The sequence below is a fragment of the Cavia porcellus genome, unplaced genomic scaffold, assembly GCF_034190915.1.
Source record: "Cavia porcellus strain 051 isolate PalLab524CR breed Dunkin Hartley unplaced genomic scaffold, mCavPor4.1 scaffold_9, whole genome shotgun sequence".
Classification (NCBI taxonomy): Eukaryota; Metazoa; Chordata; class Mammalia; order Rodentia; family Caviidae; genus Cavia; species Cavia porcellus.
The window spans coordinates 26,138,292-26,160,413 of NW_026947492.1; the positions used below are offsets into that span (position 1 = coordinate 26,138,292).

Consider the following 22,122-nt stretch of genomic DNA (forward strand, 5'->3'; position numbering starts at 1 on the left):
CTTTCACCAAGGAAGCTAAGACTCAGCCTGGCTCTGCCAGGAGTTTAACATCTATCCTCTAGACTTCAGGATATTGTTCTTTTCATAACTGAATGCTTATAGTTAGATGTGAAGTGCAACATCTTCTTAGCAGGGGGTCTTCACAAATATTTTTCACTAGAAAAATTGAGGCTTTGGATAAATGAGTGACTGTAAGATTTGCAGCCGGCCCTTCATACTCTTTGCTTCTTCTCTGTTCTGGCTAAGACATCAGCTCTAGTGTCCCCATTGCTGACGTAGGTCTTGCAATTAAGGGATCCAACAGGCTGAAGTTTAGAAAAATTAGTTCTGCCTATCCACCTGATTGTTTATTCTAAACATAATCTATCACACTGCCTTTGTGGTGTATTTGTGTGTGTGTGTTGTGTGTGTATGTTAGACAGAGAGAGAAAGAGACCCAGAGAGAGAGAGAGAGAGAGAGAGAGAGAATGCTATGGTGGCTTTTTCATTGATTCCTGCCCAACGAGGCAGTCAAAAGTTCTACACTCAAGTTTGTGTCTAAATAGGACTTGTGATCAGCAAGCATTGAAGCACCTAACTCAAAGCCTAGAGCTGTGTGGCCCGATGAGGTCCAGGTTGCAGGAAGGGTCCATCACTGATCCCTTGCTCAGAACCTGGTAATGCTCTCTACACTGTGTTTACTTCATCTGAGAGCAGAGACATCTCAACTGGTCCCCCAGGACCCAAGGTCAAGCTGGTGGATAGAGGAGCAGGAGAGCCATGGAGGGAGAGTCCTGTAGCGTCTCAGAGCCTAAACTTACAAGCGACACAGTTCTCTGCAGCTGTAACCATCTGATGCTTTGCTTTCCAAGTTTATGCCTTCAGTCTTTTCTGCCCTCCCATCTCACAATACCACACTGCTTTTTCTGCAGCTGTTGGCTTTGTGAGTGAAGATGAGTACCTAGAGATCCAGGGCATCACCCGGGAGCAGTCAGGAGACTACGAGTGCAGTGCCTCCAACGACGTGGCCGCGCCCGTGGTGCGGAGAGTGAAGGTCACTGTGAACTGTAAGTATCCTCCACCCCTGCCCTTCACATGCATGAGGCTGGCTGGCCACCATGGCCATAAGAGCCAGCTGTGGACTCAGACCTGGAGTCCCCCACTTCTACAGTCTGCTCTCAGGAGCAGGAGTCGAAAGCACACTGTGATACCTCAAGATGTCAGAGAAGCACCATGTTTCAAAAAGTAGGCTGAAAATCACTTACTACAAGGCCAAGTTTGACATGCATGGCATTATGATCAGATGGTCAAGATGATCAAGTGACATTCATTGCATAATTTATATAAACGCATAATCAAATCCAAAGTTTCCCCATAACTCACTCATGTAATGGAAACCTCTGCTCCCTAGATCATGTGTCTCCGTAGTGGGACCAGCTTCATGTGCTAGAATGGATGAAGAAAATTTATTATGTCTGTAAAGGATAGGGTTCCTGCACCTCATCCCTGCATAATTATAAATGTGAATATACATAGAATTCAACAGAATTTAAGTGCAAACACTTACAGGTACAGATACTAGAGAACATAGCACAAAACGTTTCTGTATACGACAGGTACAGAATCCGCACTTGGGAAACCACTGGGGCAGACCTCTTATTCTCCTTACTCAGGCAGCCAACTTCTCACTTGCATTGATCCTACATAGATTTCTAACCTGTTTTCCCCTCTTTCTCCTGGGGATCCTTACTGTGTTCACTGACTGAGTTTCCTGTGACTTTCTAAGGTTTCTGTATTATACATATAGCAAGAGGTCTTATGACAACCTGGAACCCTAGAACTATCTTAGCATCAAGAAACCTCTCCTCTCCAATGCTTGGGTGGGTGAAGGGAGGGAGGGGCATCGTGCCAAAGAGAATTCTCACGGTTTAATATTTCAGCTTCTGTTCCTATTTGAACATAAGTTGAAATACTTTAAGAAACAAGGAAATAGGCATCATAACAACACTGTCTTTTTAAAATGCCATATTTTAACCTTATTTTTAAAGGAACGTAGGATGGTTCACACTTTATAATGATGAACCTGAAAGTTTAGAAATAGAAGCAAAGGAAAACTTACTAAGAAAAATAAGGCAAAGCTAGGGAAAATTCAGCATATTGAAATATATACCACCAGCTTGCTAGGTACAGGTCCACAATTTGGCATTGCACCAGTAAAGCAAAGAGAAAAAACATCATTTACTTAAGATTTGTGTTGTACACAAGATAAAAACAAATTGTTTTCTCAAGAGAAACACTCATTTTACTGGTACTGAGAAACTAGAGAAAACTCTCTTTGGTGTCTCCACAAATCGAGCACCCCAGGACACAGTGAAGAGTGCCACAGCCTGCCATAAACCGACCAGCAAGTGCATTAGGCTGTTTGTTCAATGCCTCTCAATGCAAACTGCCAGAGTCTCACAGGTAGCCTAGTGGACTTAGAAAGTCCAGACCAGGTTTGTGGGGTTAGTTTGGTCTGGCTGGATTTGCCAGCCCATTTTAGAACACTAAAAAGAATGACTGATCTGTGTATCATTCAGGCCATTCCTTATAAATATCATTGCTAGTAACTGAGCTTTCAATGGTTGAGTAGGTGAAGTCATATATTTTGTCAAGAATTGAGGGCACAGAAATTCTATAAGACTGATTAAAGGTGCTGTCAACCCAAGGAGTGTAGGGTTGAAAGGGTAGAATCATTGTATGAAAGTTAAAATGTTAAAACAGGAATTGTTCCTAAAGAGATGGTCATTCATCCTACTTTTCTACCCAGGAGAGCAGAAATGATACTAGCTAGGAAGACCATGCTTTCCTTTAGAAAAGCATTCAAAGTGTTTTCATCCCAGCATCATTTCTGTAGTAATTTCTCAAGGCAAGTCAGCAGAAGTAGGGCAGAGAGCAAAGAGACAAAATCCATGAATGAGGGAGGCCTTTTCAGGTTAAAATTCATTTTCAAGTGCTGTGGAACATCTTTCTGCAGATCCTCCCTACATTTCAGAAGCTAAGGGCACAGGCGTCCCTGTGGGACAGAAGGGGACGCTGCAGTGTGAAGCCTCAGCAGTGCCCTCTGCAGAGTTCCAGTGGTACAAGGATGACAAACGGTAAGGTCCCCTCCACTCCTTCCTTCAGCCCCTCCCCAGGAAGAGAAAATCTCCAGTTTCCTGATTCCAGATGTTCACAAATGAATTTATAAAATATCTTCTTTCGAAGTTGCCATACCTGTGCAGGGGACAATATGGTGACATAGATTCTTCCTAAATTCATGAAGTCCAGTGAGGTTTTAAATGTTGCCATGCAGAATTACCACTTGCCACCTACCAGGCCTGAAAGGTAACGTTTTTTTTTAGGAATGCAAAAATCACAAAAACAAAGGCCACCAGGAGCATGTAAAGGCCTTTAAATATTTCATAGGCCAGGAAAACAACAAGTTCTGCCAGAAGCTGTTTTTAACACAGTCAGGGGTGGCACCAAGGCATTCACTCTGCTCCAGGCGCTGGGAGTGGCTGGTGAGTCAGCTGCGGCCCCCAAGAGCTGCTTCTGTTCCAGACTCTGACAGCCCTGGGTGGAGAGTCTGTCACCTGGCTTTGCCCTCCCTCTGCGACCTGGGTTGCTCTTCCTCTGCAGTGGAAGAGAGTGGAATTGTTCCCTTGCTCGCCACTGTGGGAGAATGTGCTGTGGAGTCACTGGTGATGGTCCAGGGAAAATCAAATGCTGTGGGGACATCCAGACCCTGTGGAAACTACTGTTATCAAAGAGTGACTTTCAGCTGAATGAGCAACTAATAAACGTACGTCCTTCCATGAAAATGGAGGTGGTCGCTTTGGGGATGCAACAGAGCTCTGTTGGATTTGGGTAGAGGAGAAGGAGGGAGAGAAGGGAGCAGAGAAGCTGAGGGAGGGAAGACAGCTGGAGAAGAGCAATGTGAAGTCCCCTCCCGGTGCACGATGTGTTGCCCTGCCCCACAGGCTGTGCTCAGTGAGCCCTGTCAGGCTCCGAGTGTGGACAAAGTGACTCGGGCTTATCACAGTGAGGAGCAGTAGTTTCTAATGGTTCAAGGCTCCTTGTGGCAGCTTAGGACAGTGCGCTGTATTCATCCAGCCTATTTGACTGATGAAAGACCTGAGGCAAAAAGGGGAAACCAAACTCAAAGAAATGAGAAGAAACTGAGCTGACTTTTGTCCTTCTTTGAAGCACTCAGAATTCCTTCTCCCTCTCTCCTGCCCTATGTATTGTGCTAAGAAGAAAACAGAGTCATGAAGGTCCAGGATGAGAAAAAAACAAACAAACAAATATGAAATAACTGCAAGGTCTGTTCTTGAACCTTCAATTATCTCAATTAGTGAAAATTAATCAGCTGCATCCTATTATTCCATTTCTTTATTGGGAGAAATATAGGAGGAAAATGTAGAGGAAAAGCAAGATCTCAAAGTGTGCAGAGGAAAATGTAGTGAAAATGGCCAGTGTCCATACAAGGCACAGACATTTCTGCCTAGTGTGTAGTCCTAGGCTGGCTGCCTAGGACTCAGCCCCTAGAGGAGCACACAGGAAGTCCAGCCAGTGGCAGAGGGCATGGGGCATGTTTCCCTGCTGAGTTCTGACCACTGCTCCTTTGCTCCCCTTCCATCCCTGTGGCCCCATGTTCCATTGGCGGCTCATCTGTGGATCCATTACCAGCGCCCTCCAGGGAATGGAGTCACTTCTCATCCTGCTAGCCAGATGGCCATGAACATCTCTGCCTCTGTGTCCTTTGTTACCATCAGTCAAATCCGTCCGAACAGGGCCACCAGGCAACTCCTCCAGGCAGGCCCGAGACGGTTACCTCACAGCCATGAGAAGCACAGCCCACCTCCTGTGGGTGTGGGATAAGCAGACTGTGAGGGAAACGGAAGGCTTCTCCATGGCGTGCAGGCACTGTCCTCAAGGGCATTGGCTTCATCCTGATACCACTCTGCTGTTGTTAGATGTGTTATCCACCAAAGGCAGAGAAGATGGAATTCCGTGCTGTCCCTGGTGCAGAGCAGGGACACTAGGCATTGAAAAGTCTATGGTTTCGTGTAGAAACTGAAGTCTGATTGTACGGTATGGAGGTGGGGAGGTGTTAATGCATGGAGAAGCAGTGATGGTGTCATGCCAGAGTGGCAAAGTGCTGCATAGTGCTGCTTCCCTTCTGCACTCTTTAGCTAAAGACTTTTCAGAGCTATCAAGAAGGAATCTGCTCTGGGTAAGTCTCTACCCTACTACAGAACCGACATCCCATTAACAGCTGGGCTCGGATGTGAAGGTTTCCTCTCCATCCCAAAGGCAAATGGCAACCACTGGCTGGATGGCCAAGAAGTTTCCAGCTGCTGGCAGGCTGAGCTGCCCTCAGACAGCACCCCCTAGAGGATGAGCATCTGTATAACAAACTGGACATGCAGAAGTGGCCTCTGGCCCCACAGGAAGGTAGAATAACTCATTCTGTTCCCATTTTGCAAGCATTTTAATGAAGCCTATGGACTCAGGCCAGCTCACTGTCCTTAACTTAGAGGATGAAGGCTCAAAAGAGGAAAATCTCCATAAAAAAGAGCAAGTCATGCCCCTCAAACCAACCTTCTGCCTTCCCCAGTGACTGTGACAGATGTCGGGTGAGAATTTAAGCCAGGACCTGCCTCTTTCTTCTGATCAAGGTTACCATAAGTTTTGGAGAAGGATAGAGCCATGCTGTAAACACCCAGAAATGAAGCCTTCTGATAATGACAACCACAGTGCAGTTGTCTCTATGCCAAAAATATGCCGTGACCGTAGGAAAGGCAGGAATGCTTTTGTCTAACCAGAGAAAAACATTACACTGAACAGAGTTTTGCATTCAGCAGAGCATTTCCTCATCACTGTGTTGCTGATTTCATTTCTGCCTGGAAGACTGACTTTCTGGGTTTGATGATTCCAGCAGGAGCCACTGTCCTGGTGCTTGTCTTCTGAGCCTGTTCCGGTGAGCGTCCACCCTGACATTGTAGACTTCCTGAGTCCTGCTCCAGGCCAGAGCCTAAACGGAGATATTTTGCCCCATCCTGTTTCTCTTTCTCATCCCATAGGATCAGCTTTTAGACAAACACTGCATATTATTTCAAGGAAACCAAATGATTGACTTAAAGCCCATTTTCTAAAAGGATATTTTTTGTTTTCAAAAGGAGCAGATATTGGTCTCAAATTCCTACGTAGGTTCAGAAATGTAATAGAAATTGTCACCGACATCTCCTGAAAAGGAGAGAAACAGATGCTCCCTGTTTACCCTCACTGGTTGCCTCCCCTTACTCTGTTGGCCTGGAGTGGAATCCATGGCTCTCTAGGTTATTCAGATTCCCTGCCCACATCAACTGGCTGGGTGGCATTTCTTTGGCAGCCCCTCTGATGAATAGGAGCTGGTTGGCACAGGGGCCTGCTGGCGAGTGTGTTGGGGTGGGGTGGTCAGGACAACTGTCCTGGATCTGCAGAGTTCTCGTCTCAGATTTGTCTCCTGTGATGTTCTTGGAAGATGCCTCTTCCCAAGCCCTTCAGAGTCCCTGGATGTGAAAGTGATGCCTGATTATCTTCTCCTCTTCACAGCCAAAAATTATGCCTTATCTGTATGAAGCCTCCAGTACTTAGGAAGAAATTTTACTACCCTGGAGCTAGAAAATTCCATAAGTCACTCTTCTCCAGGAGGCTGAGTTTCCCTGGTCCAGGTTATTGGCATCATCATCACAATCATCACTGCCGTCTCCTTCTTGATTACCATCAGCATCAAAGACCCTCGCTTTTGAGGAGAATTGCTGCACAAGTGACACTGCTATAATGTCACAGTGCTGGTATAGTGTGACTGTTGTGTTTTGACTGGAAGGCCTACAAAGCAAGGATAGAAGGATGCATGGGTCTTCAGGGAACTTAAATATGGTGATAGAGAGGTGAGACCTCCTGCCTAGAGCATATCTAGTTACATATATAAAACTGGGGAAATCTCCCATGCCATCATGTGTGAACATACAGAGTTACACACAGGCATGAACAGTGGTCATGATGATGTCTGATGGGGGCAGGGGAAATGGGAAAATCAGTAATTCCCAGGTGTACTTTTGTCCTGCATGAGAAACTGACCATCTGTTTTTCTCTCCTTTTGTTTTTGTCTCTTGTCTTAGACTGGTTGAAGGAAAGAAGGGAGTCAAAGTGGAAAACAGACCTTTTCTCTCAAAACTCATCTTTTTCAATGTCTCTGAACATGACTATGGAAACTACACTTGTGTGGCCTCCAACAAATTGGGTCACACCAATGCCAGCATCACGCTATTTGGTGAGACTGTGCCCTGAATGGGCCCCAAGGGTTTGAAGTGGGGTCAGGTTGATGGGGGAGGGACTGGAAAGGAGGGTCTTGAAGGGCGAGTCTCAGACATGAGTTAGGAAGGGGAGAAGGAAAGACCAAAGGAAGAGTTGGGGGGATATCCATATGTGAAGGTAAATGTCAGGAGTCGAGAAAGAAGAATGAAAAGGAGCATCCATTTCAATCTCCAATGAAAAAAGCCCTGAAACAGATGAAAATTTGTGGATGCCAAAAATGTCATTTGTCTTCACTTAGTAATATCTCTTAAATTGACTTGGGAATAATTGGGTAACTATAAGGTACCCAGAGAGGAATATGTACTACCTCAGTACTTTCTTCCCTTGGTTAATATAACATGTTCCTTCTTCTGAAACTTCCCCCATCCATTGGATTATAAGAAAAACTTTATTTAAAAAAAACAGAATCACAGACCTGTGGATCCTTAATAGTATTAGCTACAGAAGGAGAAGGCAGACAGAAAATGTGGGTTTTCCAAGTTTCCCATTTGATCAATGGATGTTGTGTGGCTGGATTAAAACATGTGTCCATCCAAACCATCATCTTAGGAGATTCACAGCCATTCATCCATGACTCCTTTAAACATCCACAGAGGGACTAGTCACATCATAATGCATAGTGCTCAGCCTTCATTTCATGTCTGGCAAGTGTGTTGGTGCCCGAAACAGGTACCCAGGCTCTGTGGTGGGTCCCCAGGTGCCCAGCCCTCTGGTAAATGCCTGTGCATAGCAGGGTTTCATTCTTTATGACTCCAACCACCTGGTAGGAGCTTCAGTTCCTGGATAGATGATACAGATCCTCCTCTTGGAACACATGATTAATTCAAACCCCTCAGACCTCACCAAGTTCAGTGTGTCGGGGCTTGTTTCAAGTCTGTTATCCATAACCTCTCTGTTACAAAACTCTCTTTGATTTGATGGGAAGGGGAAGAGAACAAATCTGACAGGTAATTGTCAAACATATTTTTTTTTTTTTATTCTGAGGAATCCAAGATAATCTCATAGCTTTCAGGGCTTCACTGTCCACTCTGCCCTGGCACATGGCCTTGGCAACAGTGTAGGCTGCCTCCTGACATCTCTGCTTCCAAATCACACGCCCCTGATAGCCTTCCCAGCATGTAAATTCCAGCTCAGCTTCACCTGGGGGACCTGCCCTGATCTCAGAGCCTGCAGCTCAGGAAAGAGCTGTGAAACTGATTGATCCATCTAGCTTCTCTGAAGCAATGATGTTCATGGGTGTCCTTCACACTCATTAGGCCTTTTTAAAAAAAAAAAATTGCACTTTTGGTACTTTTTATGTACACGTAATGATTACATTCATCATCAGGAATTCATACCTGGATGCGATGCAACTGGATTCTTATTTTTCTCATTTCCCTCCCCTCCCTTCCACTCCTCTTCCCCTCCTTCTTTACTTCAAAAATGTTGTTTGTATTTTTCCTTCTTTCCTCTTCATTTTTTTTTTCTTTTCCCTTCCTTCTTTCTCCCCTTTCCCATCCCATGTTCCCCTTCCCATTTGAACATTTTCTTCCTCTCTGAACGCTCTGGGGCAATGCTGTTCATGAGTGCCTTACATAATTTTCAGACCTTTTTTTTTTTTGTTTTTTGTTTTTGGTTTTTTTTTTTTTTTTTTTTTTTTGTGATGTCTCTCTATACATAGGGAGCCCAGATTAGAAAGAAATGATTGCCCCTTTCTTTTCTCGAAAATCAAGAGCTCTCCCACACCCTTTTCCAGGCTGCTCTGCACCAAGGTGGTCCTCATTACTTGGAAGAGTCTTCCTCCTGCTTTGCCCTCTGCGTTCTCCTGATTTAGATCCATACAGTGATTTTGGCATCGATATAATAAGGCTTGTCTGACTCCCCAGCCTTTTCCCTTAAACCAACTCAAGGTGAAATAGCAGTAAGCAGTCAAAGAGCTGGCATGTGTAACGTGGAAAGCAGTGGAGCAGTGTCTCACAAGTGTTCTTTCAGTCCACCCAACGTGGCCATGACGTCTGCTTCCCTCTTGGCCTCTCCCCAGTGATATGACAGCATTTACCTTTTGGGACATTACTGTCACTTACAGTTTTCTGGAGTCCAAGATTCTCTCTAACACACATTAAAAAGTGATAATGCCTATTCCTAGTCCGTTAAGTTTAGAATGGGGTCAATAAAAGACGAATGTAGTACATGTGAGACATTATCTAATACAGGTGGTCTCAGAGCTGTGACATACTACATCTCCAAACTGGAGATTAAGGTGTGCAGCACCTCCTCATTGGGTCAACCGGACACCAATCCCACGTTCTAGTCTCAGCTGAGACACACTCACCAAGTAGCATATCACAAGAATGCTGCTTGGGTGTCACCATTCCATGCAGCTTACCCTGGACAGGAGACTTTCTGAGCAATGGGCTCTCATCAAATCCTTTCCAGACATTGCTGTGGCTCCTAAGTTCACTATTGAGGTTCACCATCAATGAAATTATTCAGAAACTCTCCATATCTCTTCCATTACGAATCATCCACTAGGCGTGAGCAGCTTGCAGAGCAGGTTTGCTTTTTGTGACTATGTGCAACATGTGTAGCGAATTCCATTTTCCAGTGTCATTGCTGAAAACCAACTGCATCACCATCATTTTGTGACCAACTTGTGCATAAAATGCACACCCCTTCCCATGTGACACGCCTCCTGAAAAGGGAGGAGTCTGCCTGTATGGAATGCTCATTATAAGCAGTATCTTTGGCGGGAGGCTTAAGCCCAAAGGGATAGGGCGGTCCTTCCCAAAGTGAGCCAGCTGATCTCTGGGCTTGCATAGTGGTCAGTGAACTTGAGGCTTCCATCCTCATTTCCTGAATCACAGTGGTTCCAGGAAAGCCATGTTCCTATTATGGTGCCATGGGTTCATTCATAAATTCTAAACTTGGTCTTCCAACATGACACATGGGGGTGAGGCTATCGGGGAAATCTCAGGAAGGGGCCACTGGATCTTTGTTACTGCATCAGTGCCTCAGATCAGTACCCACTAGACATGAATCTGTCAGCCGAATAAGCAGAGCGGGCAGCTCCCTCCCATCCCAGCCATCCCATCCAGGTGTGGAAACCCACGCATTTTGGTATTCATCTTGCTGCGTCTTGTCCTGCCACCTTTGGTTATTGTGTTTTCTTTTTTTGTCCATTCTTGCAGAAGTGCTTGTGAAAGGCAGTATACAAACTATATATGATAAATATATAGCTACTGTATATAATATATGTGTTTGTTTTCATTTTTCTCTCCTGTATGTCCCTCACCCGACTTAGAACTAAATGAGCCCACAAGCTCAACTTTGTTGCAAGGTCAGTATCCCCCACGCCTTATGTTTTTTTCTGTTCTCCCCTCAATCCCAGAACCCCTTTCCCTCCCAATACCCTTTTGTGCATTACCTGAGAGTCCTGTTAGTCCATGGGTTTGGAAGATGGTGGTATAGGGCTATTTAAGGAGGTTTTTGGGATCTGGCAAAATGTGCAAGGATAGCTCTCTTCTCTCTGCTCATTCCTTGGCTATACTGTACTAGGAGGGCTGGGACAGAAAGACAATAAACCCTCCTCAAAATCTCAAAACCCAGAATGTGGGGGAAGACAAGCCCCACTGCCTTGTTCTCACAACAGACCTGGGAGTCGCCCCTCAGCAACAGAATCAAGCACAAATGCATTACCTCTCAGACATTCCAGCAATGAATCTTTCCATTTCCAAGGCTCTCTGCAGGAGCAGGGGTGGGCAGGTGTGGTGTCCCATGATAACCCCTGGCACATGGTGATCCATATTGGGCACCACTGACTTCTAGCTCAGAACCTGACCTCAAGGAGTTGTCTGTTTTTGACAAGTTCACTAAAGCTTACCTGGACTTCCTCCTCTATAACATGAGCTAGATATGCTTCATCTACCTCACAGAGTTGTGTCAACTTTCAACAGAAAATGCATAGGAAGGCTTTGAACACAGGTGTGTGTAGCACCTCCAGATACAAACTGAAGGACCAGGCCCCCTGTGGAGCCAACTATAGATTCATTACCTGGTTTGTCTTGACACTTCCACTAGAAATCCTTGCCCACGCGGGACTCCTGCTTCACTCATCTCTCTACTCACCTCTTTTGATTTTCTTAAGGTTCACTGTGGCCATGATGGTACTGTACTGAGCAGTGGAATAAAACTTCTGCTCTGTGCTGATCTTCCCCACTTAGGGTGAGTGTGGACCCCAGCAGGAACCCAGCAAAGGCAGCTAGTGGGTGAAGAGGTATCCCCGACCTCCCAGGGCAATCACCCAGTCTCCCTCTTCCTACCTTCCTCCACTCCCTTCTGTTTATCTGTTTACGTTCTATTTGTGTCAATATTCATGGCAGGATGGCAGTTGGACTGGGAGGTGGAGGAGGAGATAGAAAGAAATGAATTATTTGGGAAGCTGTTTGACAGATGAGGAAAAATACTTTTATCAGGAGAAGTGTCAGAGCTACATTAGTCCTACTGTACACTTCAGTGATGTATATTACCATGGTAAAAAGCCACAAATAGGAACACACAACAGAAGTAAAAAGGAAAAGGAAAGTCAATGGACCTGTTCAGATTCAACTTGTGATTCAACTTATGTATGCTGAACGCCTGCAGGAGGCGAATTCACACAGCTAAAATAGCATCAGAAAGGAGCTCATGTACACGGCGTAAGGGAAGCAGGGGCCGCATGGGGGAGAGCTGATTCCACCCATGAGCTTCCAGAAGTTCTTTAGCAGACACTGACTTTGGAGAACCTCATTCTCAGAGGAAAAACAGCATTGATCAACAGATCATGATCCCTAACTAGCTGACACTAAAGTGTACACGACTGAGGGAACAGTCATCCCCCTCCAACGCCATCAGCAGCAATACCAGCCAAAGTCCAAAGCAAACACACCATGGTACCTGGTGTCCACACAGACAACCGTCCACTCCATCTGCGGAGACAATAGATTGCCTTGCCTGTTTTGTAGCTGACCAGTTTGAGGGAACATGCCTCTATGCCAGCTATGTTCCATTACTCCCTGGCTGTGTTCAGTGCCTCATCCCAGCAAACTCCTTGTTGGGTGTGGCAGATGGGGCAGGAGGAAGGTGCAGAAGGTGGGCATCGAGTTGTTTGGTTTCCTGTAGTTATCTGCACACCTCAGGTGGTCTGCACACTAGGAGTATTTTAGAGCAAACAGACCATGCACCTGGGCACATTTTCTAATTCATCTGTGCTGATTTTCCCCTCTTCTTTTTGTCTCCAATAAAATAGGTAGCTGCCTGTTTCCTCAGGGAGGATCTCCAGATTGTGCTCATCTTATCTGCGAAATACGAGAAAGATTTATACGAATGCGTGGATTTCCACTGATAGGGAACCCTTGGCTTTAAGAGATGTTCAAAGCTATTTCACTACCCAATATTGGAAAGGACTAGGAGGAATTTGATAAGAGAATTTCATTCTTTCTCAGCAGTTTTTGCCACCCTTGAAGTATTTCTCTGCCTCCGTTTTGCAAACACGACAGATTGCATGTCACCTTCCCGTATTAATATTTGGTGGTACAGGACACACGTAGTGATAAATAAGGGCTCAGGGCTGTGTCTCCATCGCTCAGAACTTCTGCACAGGCAGCTGTGCCAGGCCACACTTCAAGCTCAGCGGCTCCACAGGGCTCCTTTGCCATCCCCGGCGCTTCATCTTCTGTCTCCTAAGCGCTCAGTGGAATTTGATGGTATCCAAGTGCTGGAAAAAGTTGGTTGATTAATGCTTGTGAATCTTGGAGTAATCACCAAGACATTTTATTAATGAACAGGGGAGGAGAGTAAACTGGATATCAGGACAGAACAGCTGCAGCCCATGAGATGACCAGTTCTTCCCTGCAGGGACTGGAGGCTGTTAAGTGGGCCAAGCAGCCAAGGCACCCTACAGTTCCCATTTCTGTGCCTTGTCAATTGCTAGAAGATGCAATATCTTGGGGTGTGTGCCCATTGGTGTTTATCACTACATGGCCTGCCTTGGTATTAGAATTAGAACTTATCTGAGTACTTGGAGTCACCTGTAAGTATTAACTTTTCTGGCAAAAAAAAAAAAAAACCCACCTCATTTTATGGATTGAGCCAGAGCCACTCACTATTGACAGTCTCAGAAACGTAATGTGTAAACAGCTATTTTTCCTTTCAGCCTTTTCCTTTCTCATTCCTCTCCCTCTTTCTCCTCACCTTCCTTTTAATTCTTTGTGAACATTTGTCCTTTCTCCTTCTGTAGTTCTCTCTGTTTTGTTCTCTTGACCACTGCTTCACTCAACTTTTTGGTAAAGAAAAAAATATATGATTGCTTCTGTTCTCATACCCAAGATGTTACCCAAGCCTTGAGCTTATGGCTAGGGTTGGCTCTGGTATAGACTGTGGTCTGGAGCACTGCCTGACAGAAGCGTGTCAAGTGACACATAGAAGACAGCACCAGCATCCCCAGCTCTTCCTTATGTCCAAGCACAGGGCCTGGACGGAGGCAGCATGCTGGGTTTCCAGTACGTGGAAAGCCCGTCTTGCCTTCCTTTTCTCCTTGTGTTATAAGCAGAGACAGAAGCATACTGTGTTTAACCTGAATGGTTCCAACACTGCTGTCTGGAATGCCACTGAATAAATTCTAGCTGAGGTCAAGGGCGAGTGTGAGGTTCTTGTTCACCTTTGTCAGTGCTAAAGAGAATCGACCTTTTATATTGAGTGCGTTGGAGATTCAGAGTGAGAAAGAAAGAAAAGCTAGATAGGAACAATTAAGCTGATGTGGTTCTCAGATCTTTTCTGTGCTGAGAAGCACTGTTATCTAGAGCACAAACTTGTACCCTCAGTTGATCCCCAGTTTCCAGGTGGGAACTTCTCTGTGTCTCTAACTCAGTCTAAACCAGCACTCCATGTGTTTGAGGGTGAAAGTGGTGTGGCTGCTTTGTCCCTCCAAGCCTCTTTTCAGAATGTCTTCCTCCTTCCAATTGTCTCCTCCTACTCACATTATGGATACACACAATGGCCGATTTATGACAATGGCCTCTGCTCACCTCCTGTTCTGGTTAAAGAGCAGTCCGTGTCCTGAGGCCTGTCCTTGCCAACAGTCCTCAGACAGCATGGACCACCATCCTGCCTCATCTCTGCCACCCTGACTGTCCACTGTATCTCCTCTCAGTAACAAAGCACTAAGCCAGAGATCACCTCTTAGGTCTTCAGAATGGCTTCTCAGGATTGGTAATGTCCACTTAAATTTAACAAAACATCCTATATCAGGTGGCTTTGAAGACTAAATGGAGCGTTTTCATGGTAGACGCTGATCTGCTTTTGAACAAAACATCATAGGCATGTTTAAGATGGGTCATATCTGGGTCATCTTGCTATGTGTGAGGACCTTTGGACAAAAACCCAGACTGCTGATGTATTGCTTCCATATGAAAGGCTATTGTACCATTTTCACCCTTTCTACATCAAAAGGGAGCAACTGTAGAGGCCCCTAGCTACCAAGGAAAGAGATCAAAAACTAAGAGCAGAGAAGGCCTCTGCCGTCAGCTGAAAAGGCGAAAAACACCAAGGGTCCCGAGAGAGGCAAAGTTGGTAGTTAGTCACTGGAGAAGCTAGCCGCTACAGCTCTTCAGGGCAGCCCAGGAGCACGGCTACACAGTAAGGTCAGCCTCCATCAGCCCCAGAGAGAAGAGCCTAAAAGTCAGCTTCATATCGCTGGATGCATTTGGTGAGGGAAAACACCAGAAGCTCAGTCTCCTCTGGCCTAGGGGAGCTAATTCACCAGTGCTTCTCAAATGCATAGATAGGTCCAAGTTGAAACTTTCAAACCCAGCATGAACTGCTACATCTAGACCACTGCAATATAAGTCAGCTACATACTTAACATGTAGACACTTTAGCAAATTAGGAGACAGTCTGATGACCAGCTCAGAAAATTGTTCACAAAGAGGTTAACTCAGCACCTCAGGGTTCAATAGTGTGGCCACATCTTCTGCCAGACTAGTGGCTATTTTGATTCTACTTCCATCTGCCCATTATTGGCACCGTTCTTCAGACTCTAGTTCACCTCCATCTGCTCCCAGGAAGCCAAAGAGGGTTACTATGTGTGCCGGTCTGTGGTCATCTCAACAAGAGAAAAGTGCGAGAGGCCTGGGGAAACTCCTGGGACATGCGTGCTGGCTCATGCTTCAAACTCCTGAGTGCAAAGGGCATGGCTCTGCCTGCTTCCTACCTTAACAGTGGCTTGTTTTTAATTTCTTTTAGAAGTGAAAACTACAGCCTTGACCCCTTGGAAAGGTTGGTATATTTATTTTTCAGGCTGCCTTTGTGCGGACACTGTCTGTGAAATGCTTCACTTCCTTTTTCTCTGAGCTTAGCCTAGGAAGCTGGGAAAACGCCCCTTACCTCGACTGTCTGTGTCAGTTTAGATTAACCCCTTCCCGAGGACCTACTACCTGCCCAGGGCAGCTTCCACTTGCACGGGTCTAACTCACCTTTGCTGGCAGCACTAATGAGCACCTGTCAGGGCCCAGAGAGCTCCATTTCTGGCCACTCATGCCACGCCTGCTGTCTCTTTGCTCATGGATGCCATCAGGGGATGATCTTCTAGGGCCTCAGCCTTGCATGCTGCCCTTTGTAAACCTCTCTCTCTTGCTGTCTCTAACTTGCAACTGGAAGGGAAATGGGGAGAGGGAGGCGGAATGGGAGGAAGGGGGTGGTTCTGGGGTGAGTCACTTGGCTAGGAATAAAGTGTGTCTTATTTGAGGCTTTCATTCCTGCCAGATGTTTCCGATGGATAATTGACACTCATCACAGTTCTCTGGGACCCTAAGTGTCCTGGTAATTAGTCTCTTTAGGCCAATACAGCTCTCTAATGAGAGACAGGCAATAAAAGCATCCAGTGTGGAGTGGAGGCATGGCTAGATGAAGAACAGAGGACTCATCTGTGTGGCTGTGTCACCAGGCAGATGGGCCGAGCTGTCATTCTGTGCAGCACTGGCCCCAAGGAGGCCTGAACCTAGGACACTGCGACCCCTGCCTGCCAGGACAGAACTCCTCCTCTCATGGCGTCCGCTGTGGTATTTATCCAGGGTGGGGCAGGTTCCGTGGCCCCATCTTCTCTTCACTCTCAGAAGCTCCAGAGAAGCAGTCAGCTTAGTGGGAAGAGAACTGCATTTGGAGACGGGACTCATGGGAAACCAGGAAAGCCACCTACCGGACAGGAGATAATAATCCTCACCTCCTACATAAGAGCCATCAGGTGTTGTGACAGATATGGCAAGTGTTCTGCTAGAACCCCTTGTCCCGTGGCTTTGCCACTCAATAGACATTCACTTGGCAACAGGATTTTCAGGGATTTCACTACTTGAACAAGAAAAGAGATCCGAGAGAGGCATCTGGAAACGGGGGGATGGAGGCAAATCAGAAAACATGGCAGGAAGTTTTCGGTTTTATTTCCCATTGTGTTTTGTTTTTCTCCAAGCATAATATTAAGGGAAAGAAAAGCATAAAGTAAATATGGGCAGATTAGCATGAGCAGACTTCTCTCCTCTTCCATAACAAGCATCCCTTGGCCGCCTGCCATGGGCCAATGAGACCCAGAATTGGTCTTTAAGAAATTAATGGCACCGCACAGACAATACATGATAGACAGAGAGAACTAGAAGGCAGGGTGACCGCTGTTTGAACAATGGGGTGCATGCGGTACTGAGGGGACATAGCTGAGCCAATCCAAAAAGTCTGCCTAGAGGAGACGCCTGGGGCTGGAACAAGGAACAGAAGCAATGAGAGGAAGAGAGGCAGCATGTGTGACAGTGGGAAGAGACATGTCTAGGGGGTGCTGGCCACACACGTACCCATGTTACACAGAAGAGGGGGACACGGGAATGTGGTAGGGAAGAGAGGTGATGGGACAGAGAGGGGGAAGGTGTAGGGCACATTCCACCACAAAGCTGGACAATGTTGGGCAGGGAGGGGTCTAGGACTCAGCTTAGCAGCAGAATACTTGCAAAAGAAGACTATTACCCTAGTAATGGTGTAAACGTATAAAATGTATCCTAGGAGCCCCAGTAGCCTCCCTTGGGAGGCTGTGCCCAGCCCCTTGCCTCCGGGCTACCTCTCTTTATCATTGCTTCTGCCCAGCTCACCCTACATGGTTTCTAGACTGTGCCATGGCACAGGCAGGATCATGGGGAGCTGCCTGTGAAGAGCACAGGGAGCTCGAGGGTGCAGTGGAGGTGGGAGTGGTTGCAGAGGGGGCATGGAAGCTATTTTGGGCCTAGGTAGGAGGAGCAAGGAGACACCTTGGGCATTTCCAGGGCAATGCTACAAGCATGAGTGTGTGTTGTCAGGCTTCTGGTAGCTGTTTCCTGCTCTCCATAGATGTTTCCTGGCACTGAGGGTTAGGACCTGTCCCTAGAGCCTCCCTGGGTGTTTCCAAGCAGAAGAATCACAAGAAGTACAGCAGAACAACGGTGCCAGATAGAGAGCCTGGTAGAGCCACCTGGACTTGTAACAGGCCAATGCAGGGCCTCATTCAAGCTACAGAAGCCTTGGTCTGGAACAAGGTGTTCTGCCCTTGTTCTCATGGTGACACAGCCAGGCTCCTGCTGGGTTTTGTACCTGGCTCAAGCCTCTGTCCCTCCTTGTCAGCCCTGAAGGAGGAGGGAGCAGGAGACGAGAGAGCCTCCAAATGCTCTCAGGGCTGGGATTTTCCCTCCATCTCTTTCACCACCAGGCATCTTCTTGGCCATGACAGGGTAGGAGAGGAAGAGCATGCGGGAACCAAATAGGGTATGGGCTTCAAAGCTGAGTGGGGGTGTTCAGAAGAGCAATGGAGATGAAATAGGAAAGCCATGTGCCTACAGCTGTGTCCAGTTGGGACATTAGGAGCCATGCCAGGTGATGTGGAGAAGTGAAGTAGGATGCGGCCACTGATTCTGCTCAGGGAAGACAGAGCCAGGTCCCAGGAAGGCCTCTTGGGCCAGTTAGGCCCAGGCCTTCTCAGTGCCTCTGCATCCTCAGGCTCAGCTTTGGTGGAAGGGAGCTTACAGTGGTCATAGGGGAGAAATGTCCTCCATGCCACGGGGTCAGGGAGGCTTCTTCTCTGAGGACCCCAAGGGAGGATGGGCGAGGACAGCAGTGTGTAGAGATGCACAGGGAATTCCTGCAGGTGGCATGTACAGAAACACAATATCTTCTAGGCGGCATCACGAATTAGTGATGAGTCCTCAGCCAGGAGTGTGATGGGAGGCCTCAGGACTTTCATGGCTGTGCTCCTCTGCCTCTTGTGTTCACAACGATCCCCTCCCTCTTGTGTCACCCAGAATTCACCCCCATGCAGGGAAGAGAACAGCAGCACTTACCTGGGCTACTTGGCATGAGCATTTGTGATGCTGAGAGATTCTAGCCTCAGGCATGCTGTGCCCACACACTGGGGACAGAAGTCTCTATGGCCTGTTGTGTATCACTGCCCCAGAGAGTTAAGCTAGCAGTTCATACAGATAGTTCCCTGGGGCCAGGCATTTTAGGACTATGAAATTCCCCGAGTGACTCCAGGGCTGAGCAGCGCCTGCAAGCAGGATCTGTTCTGTTTGCATTTCCCACCCTTTGAGGACTTGGACAAGTCAGCTTGAGACACTTGCTATTAAACTTGAGGCAAGGGAAGATGTTTCAGTGAGTGAGATGGTGTGTTGGTCCCTCAACTCCTGATTCTTCTGGGCATCTAATTTAGGTTCTGTTCAAGAATCACAGCTGCATCTGTTGTGGGGTCCTTGGCCACAAGAGCCAACATAGCCAAAAAGCATGTGTTTCAGAGCAATGAGGAAGCTCCTAGGGAACACTGGAGCTTTTGCCCCTTGGGCTTTGGTTCATCTCTAAAGTCACAGGTTTACAGTCCAGCGTGATGAGTGCCTTGTAGGGACATGTGCCCTCCATGTTTGCTTCCTATGCAGACACGTCTTGAGGTTTCTGCTGCACCTGGATGTCCACATAACCCCTGGTTCTATCCACATCCACCCTGCAAAAGACTCGGTCCCACCTCTGTTCCACACGGGCCAGCTCCGGCCCTTCTGGAAATGATACACTGGCTCTTACCTTTTCCAGATGGGGAGAGACCAGGTGGTTCAGGTAGAGCACTGCACCAGCTCTGAGATGCAGAGTGGACACCATGCCTGCCACAGCAGTGGCAGCAGGCAGACAGATTGCTGAGTCCAACAGGTCCTTCCCTAAGCAACAGGCTGAGCAGCTGGAGGGTTACGTGGGTGTTTAAAGCAGTCAGAGCTCAGAGGAGTTCCGTGTTGATAAGAAAAGTACGGGGGCTTCACTGATTTGAATCTCAGTTGAGGACATTTATTCTTCTTGAACTTAATACTGAGCAGCATCCTGAGAATATTACCCAGTAGCCAAGGAGCAGTGGCCACCAGGGCCACCCTTGGCCCTGAGCTTCCTGTGCTCTCCTGCAAGGGAAGATTGCCCCTCAATGAAGGTGGCAGCTGCACAAAGCTTGTGTATATTGCAGACACTGAGCAGCAAGTACCTTGCCTCACCAGAGACAGGTCTGGTGGCCCTGCAGTGGGCCACCCCTGGGGTTCTCTTCCTTCTCCCCAGGCAACTCATGACCAGTGTGTTCTCTCCTCAGGCCCAGGTGCTGTCAGTGAAGTGAGCAACGGGGCATCGAGGAGGGCAGGCTGCATTTGGCTCCTCCCTCTTCTGGTCTTACACCTGCTCCTCAAATTTTGATGTGAGGGCCACTTCCCCCTGGGAAAGCTGCCGCCACTGCATCTACCAACACCACTGCACAGCAACGAGACAGCCACAAGAAGACAGAACCCACGGAACTCGGAGAATCACAGCCCAAGGGGACAGAAATTCGAGGGAGGGGAACAAAGAGTACTTTGGGAAAGAAAAAAAAGTTAAAAAAAAAAAAAAAAAAGGAAATTGAAAAATTGCCTTGCAAATATTTAGATATCACTGAGTTTTCTTTCTTTTCCCAAATGGGAAGAATGCACACCCGGCTTGGACCCACCCACAAGCTGCACTGTATGATCTCTGTCGCCAGGGTGGGCAAGGGCTCAGCCACTCTGCCCCCGGAAGTGCCCCACCATGGAACATTCTGGAGTCGGCTACCCCAAGGCATCAGTCCACAGAGAACAGCGCAGAGTGGGACATGTGGCCCAGAGGTGCCATGGTGGGCCTTGGGGCAGACGTTGCCACCATCACGTGTGTCCTCAAATGTGAATTTGGAACAGAAAGCAAAAGGAAACAGGACAGTCCGACAGCAACAATAATCCCACGAGCAGCAGTCACAAAAGATACTGTTTAACGTTTTTGGTTTTGTTTTCTTTCGTTTGACTACATGGACATCATGGATAATAAGGGATTCTGAGTCATTATTAATTTTATTAATTATATTTTCTGATATGAGTCTAGAACTTAGTGCAAAAATGAGACAAAACTAAAACCTACACACAGGAGAAGGGTGAAGCGTGTTTGTTAAACGTGAAAAATCAATAGTGTACTTCTTAACTAGGTTTACAACTGGTGGGCCACACGCCGGCCCGCCCCGCCCGGCGGGGCTTTGGCATTCCACCAGAACCACATCACGGTCTCCACCAGCGGCACAGATTGCACCTTTCTCTGGCATTCATGCAGACACTACTGTGCTATCTCCATATGTCTTAGCGATGAGAAGGTGGTCTGCACTGTATCTGGGTTTGTTGGCTATGCTTCTTTTAAGACATATATTATACAGTATATATATACATATATTTTTTTTGTTAGAGTTCTAGCCATTTCGTTTCTCAGCAGAGTTCTTCCTCAGACATTACTGCATGCTGTATATGGCGTTAGCTGTGTGTTGACCTTCTAAAAGATGATAGAGTTTACCAGTAATTGTGTAATCAGCTCCTGCCTTTTGATTTTCTTGGGTTATTTACATGTCAGAGACATTTATAAGACGTGAAAAGAAAGGCAAGGATGATGACCAGTGATGCTGGGCACAGCACCTTCCCGGGCGTGGCTTCTGTCCTGGCTGCCGCCCGTGAGGCCTCAGGTGCTGACATATAGACAGACAGACAGCGAGCCTCCGCACCAATAGACCCTTCGTGACACTTGCTTTAGCCTATTAAGGGAATCCCGGATGCCTTTGTGACCACTGGAGAATTTAATCCCCTTGGTTTATTTTATTTAATTTCCCACCTTTGTGTGAGTGTGTATGAAAGAGAAGAAAAATGCTGTTTTTAGGTAAAAATGTTTTTCCTCCCCTGAAGTCTGGGAGCCAGCGCGGCCTCGGGGAGGGGTCCTGGATGTGACGAGGGAAAGTGGGACTGGGGAAGGGGTGGGCAGGGTTGTCTCTGACTTGACATTAAAAAGTGTTCCATGTCCCTCTTCACCTGGTGTGCCGCCTCATTCTACAGTGGGTGTGGGGGCCAGCCCTTCCTGGCTGGACCTGGGGAGCAGGGAGGTGCAGGGGACTGGTGACTAGGAGCATTCCCTGGTGTATGCTTTGGGGACCCACAGAAGATCACGAGACCACTTCTGTCCTCACAGGAAGGAAGGGCCGTGGGGCTCTGGAAGGGTCTCAGTAACTTTAGGAGTTCCTGGCCAGTGGCTACCTGCTTGTCTCCCATCACTTAATCTGCTCGTGGGATAAATGTCAATTTCCATGGTAGTGTTGACTCTGAGTAATTCTCAGAGGCAGTGTACCAATCACACACACACACGTGTGCACACATGCACATGCAATAGCTGGAAATTCTTTTCCTTTGG

At 47.1% G+C, this 22,122-nt stretch overlaps 1 protein-coding gene across 7 annotated transcripts in view; it reads left to right on the top strand.

Moving 5' to 3' along the window:
• Nucleotides 1–21,745, top strand: part of Ntm (neurotrimin) — a 921,649-nt gene extending 899,904 nt beyond the window's left edge. For 2 of the 7 annotated variants that reach the window (XM_063256103.1, XM_063256109.1), the window contains exons 5-10: nt 912–1,046; nt 2,996–3,116; nt 7,167–7,318; nt 10,643–10,678; nt 15,619–15,651; nt 19,994–21,745. In XM_063256103.1, coding sequence (XP_063112173.1) covers nt 912–1,046; nt 2,996–3,116; nt 7,167–7,318; nt 10,643–10,678; nt 15,619–15,651; nt 19,994–20,094 — 578 coding nt within the window. In that variant the 3' untranslated portion in view covers nt 20,095–21,745. Of the gene's footprint in view, nt 1–911; nt 1,047–2,995; nt 3,117–7,166; nt 7,319–10,642; nt 10,679–11,485; nt 11,518–12,625; nt 15,094–15,618; nt 15,652–19,993 lie in introns of those variants that run through there. The other 5 variants (XM_063256104.1, XM_063256105.1, XM_063256106.1 and 2 more) reach the window with 5 other exon arrangements.
• The last annotated feature ends 377 nt before the right edge of the window (nt 21,746–22,122 follow it).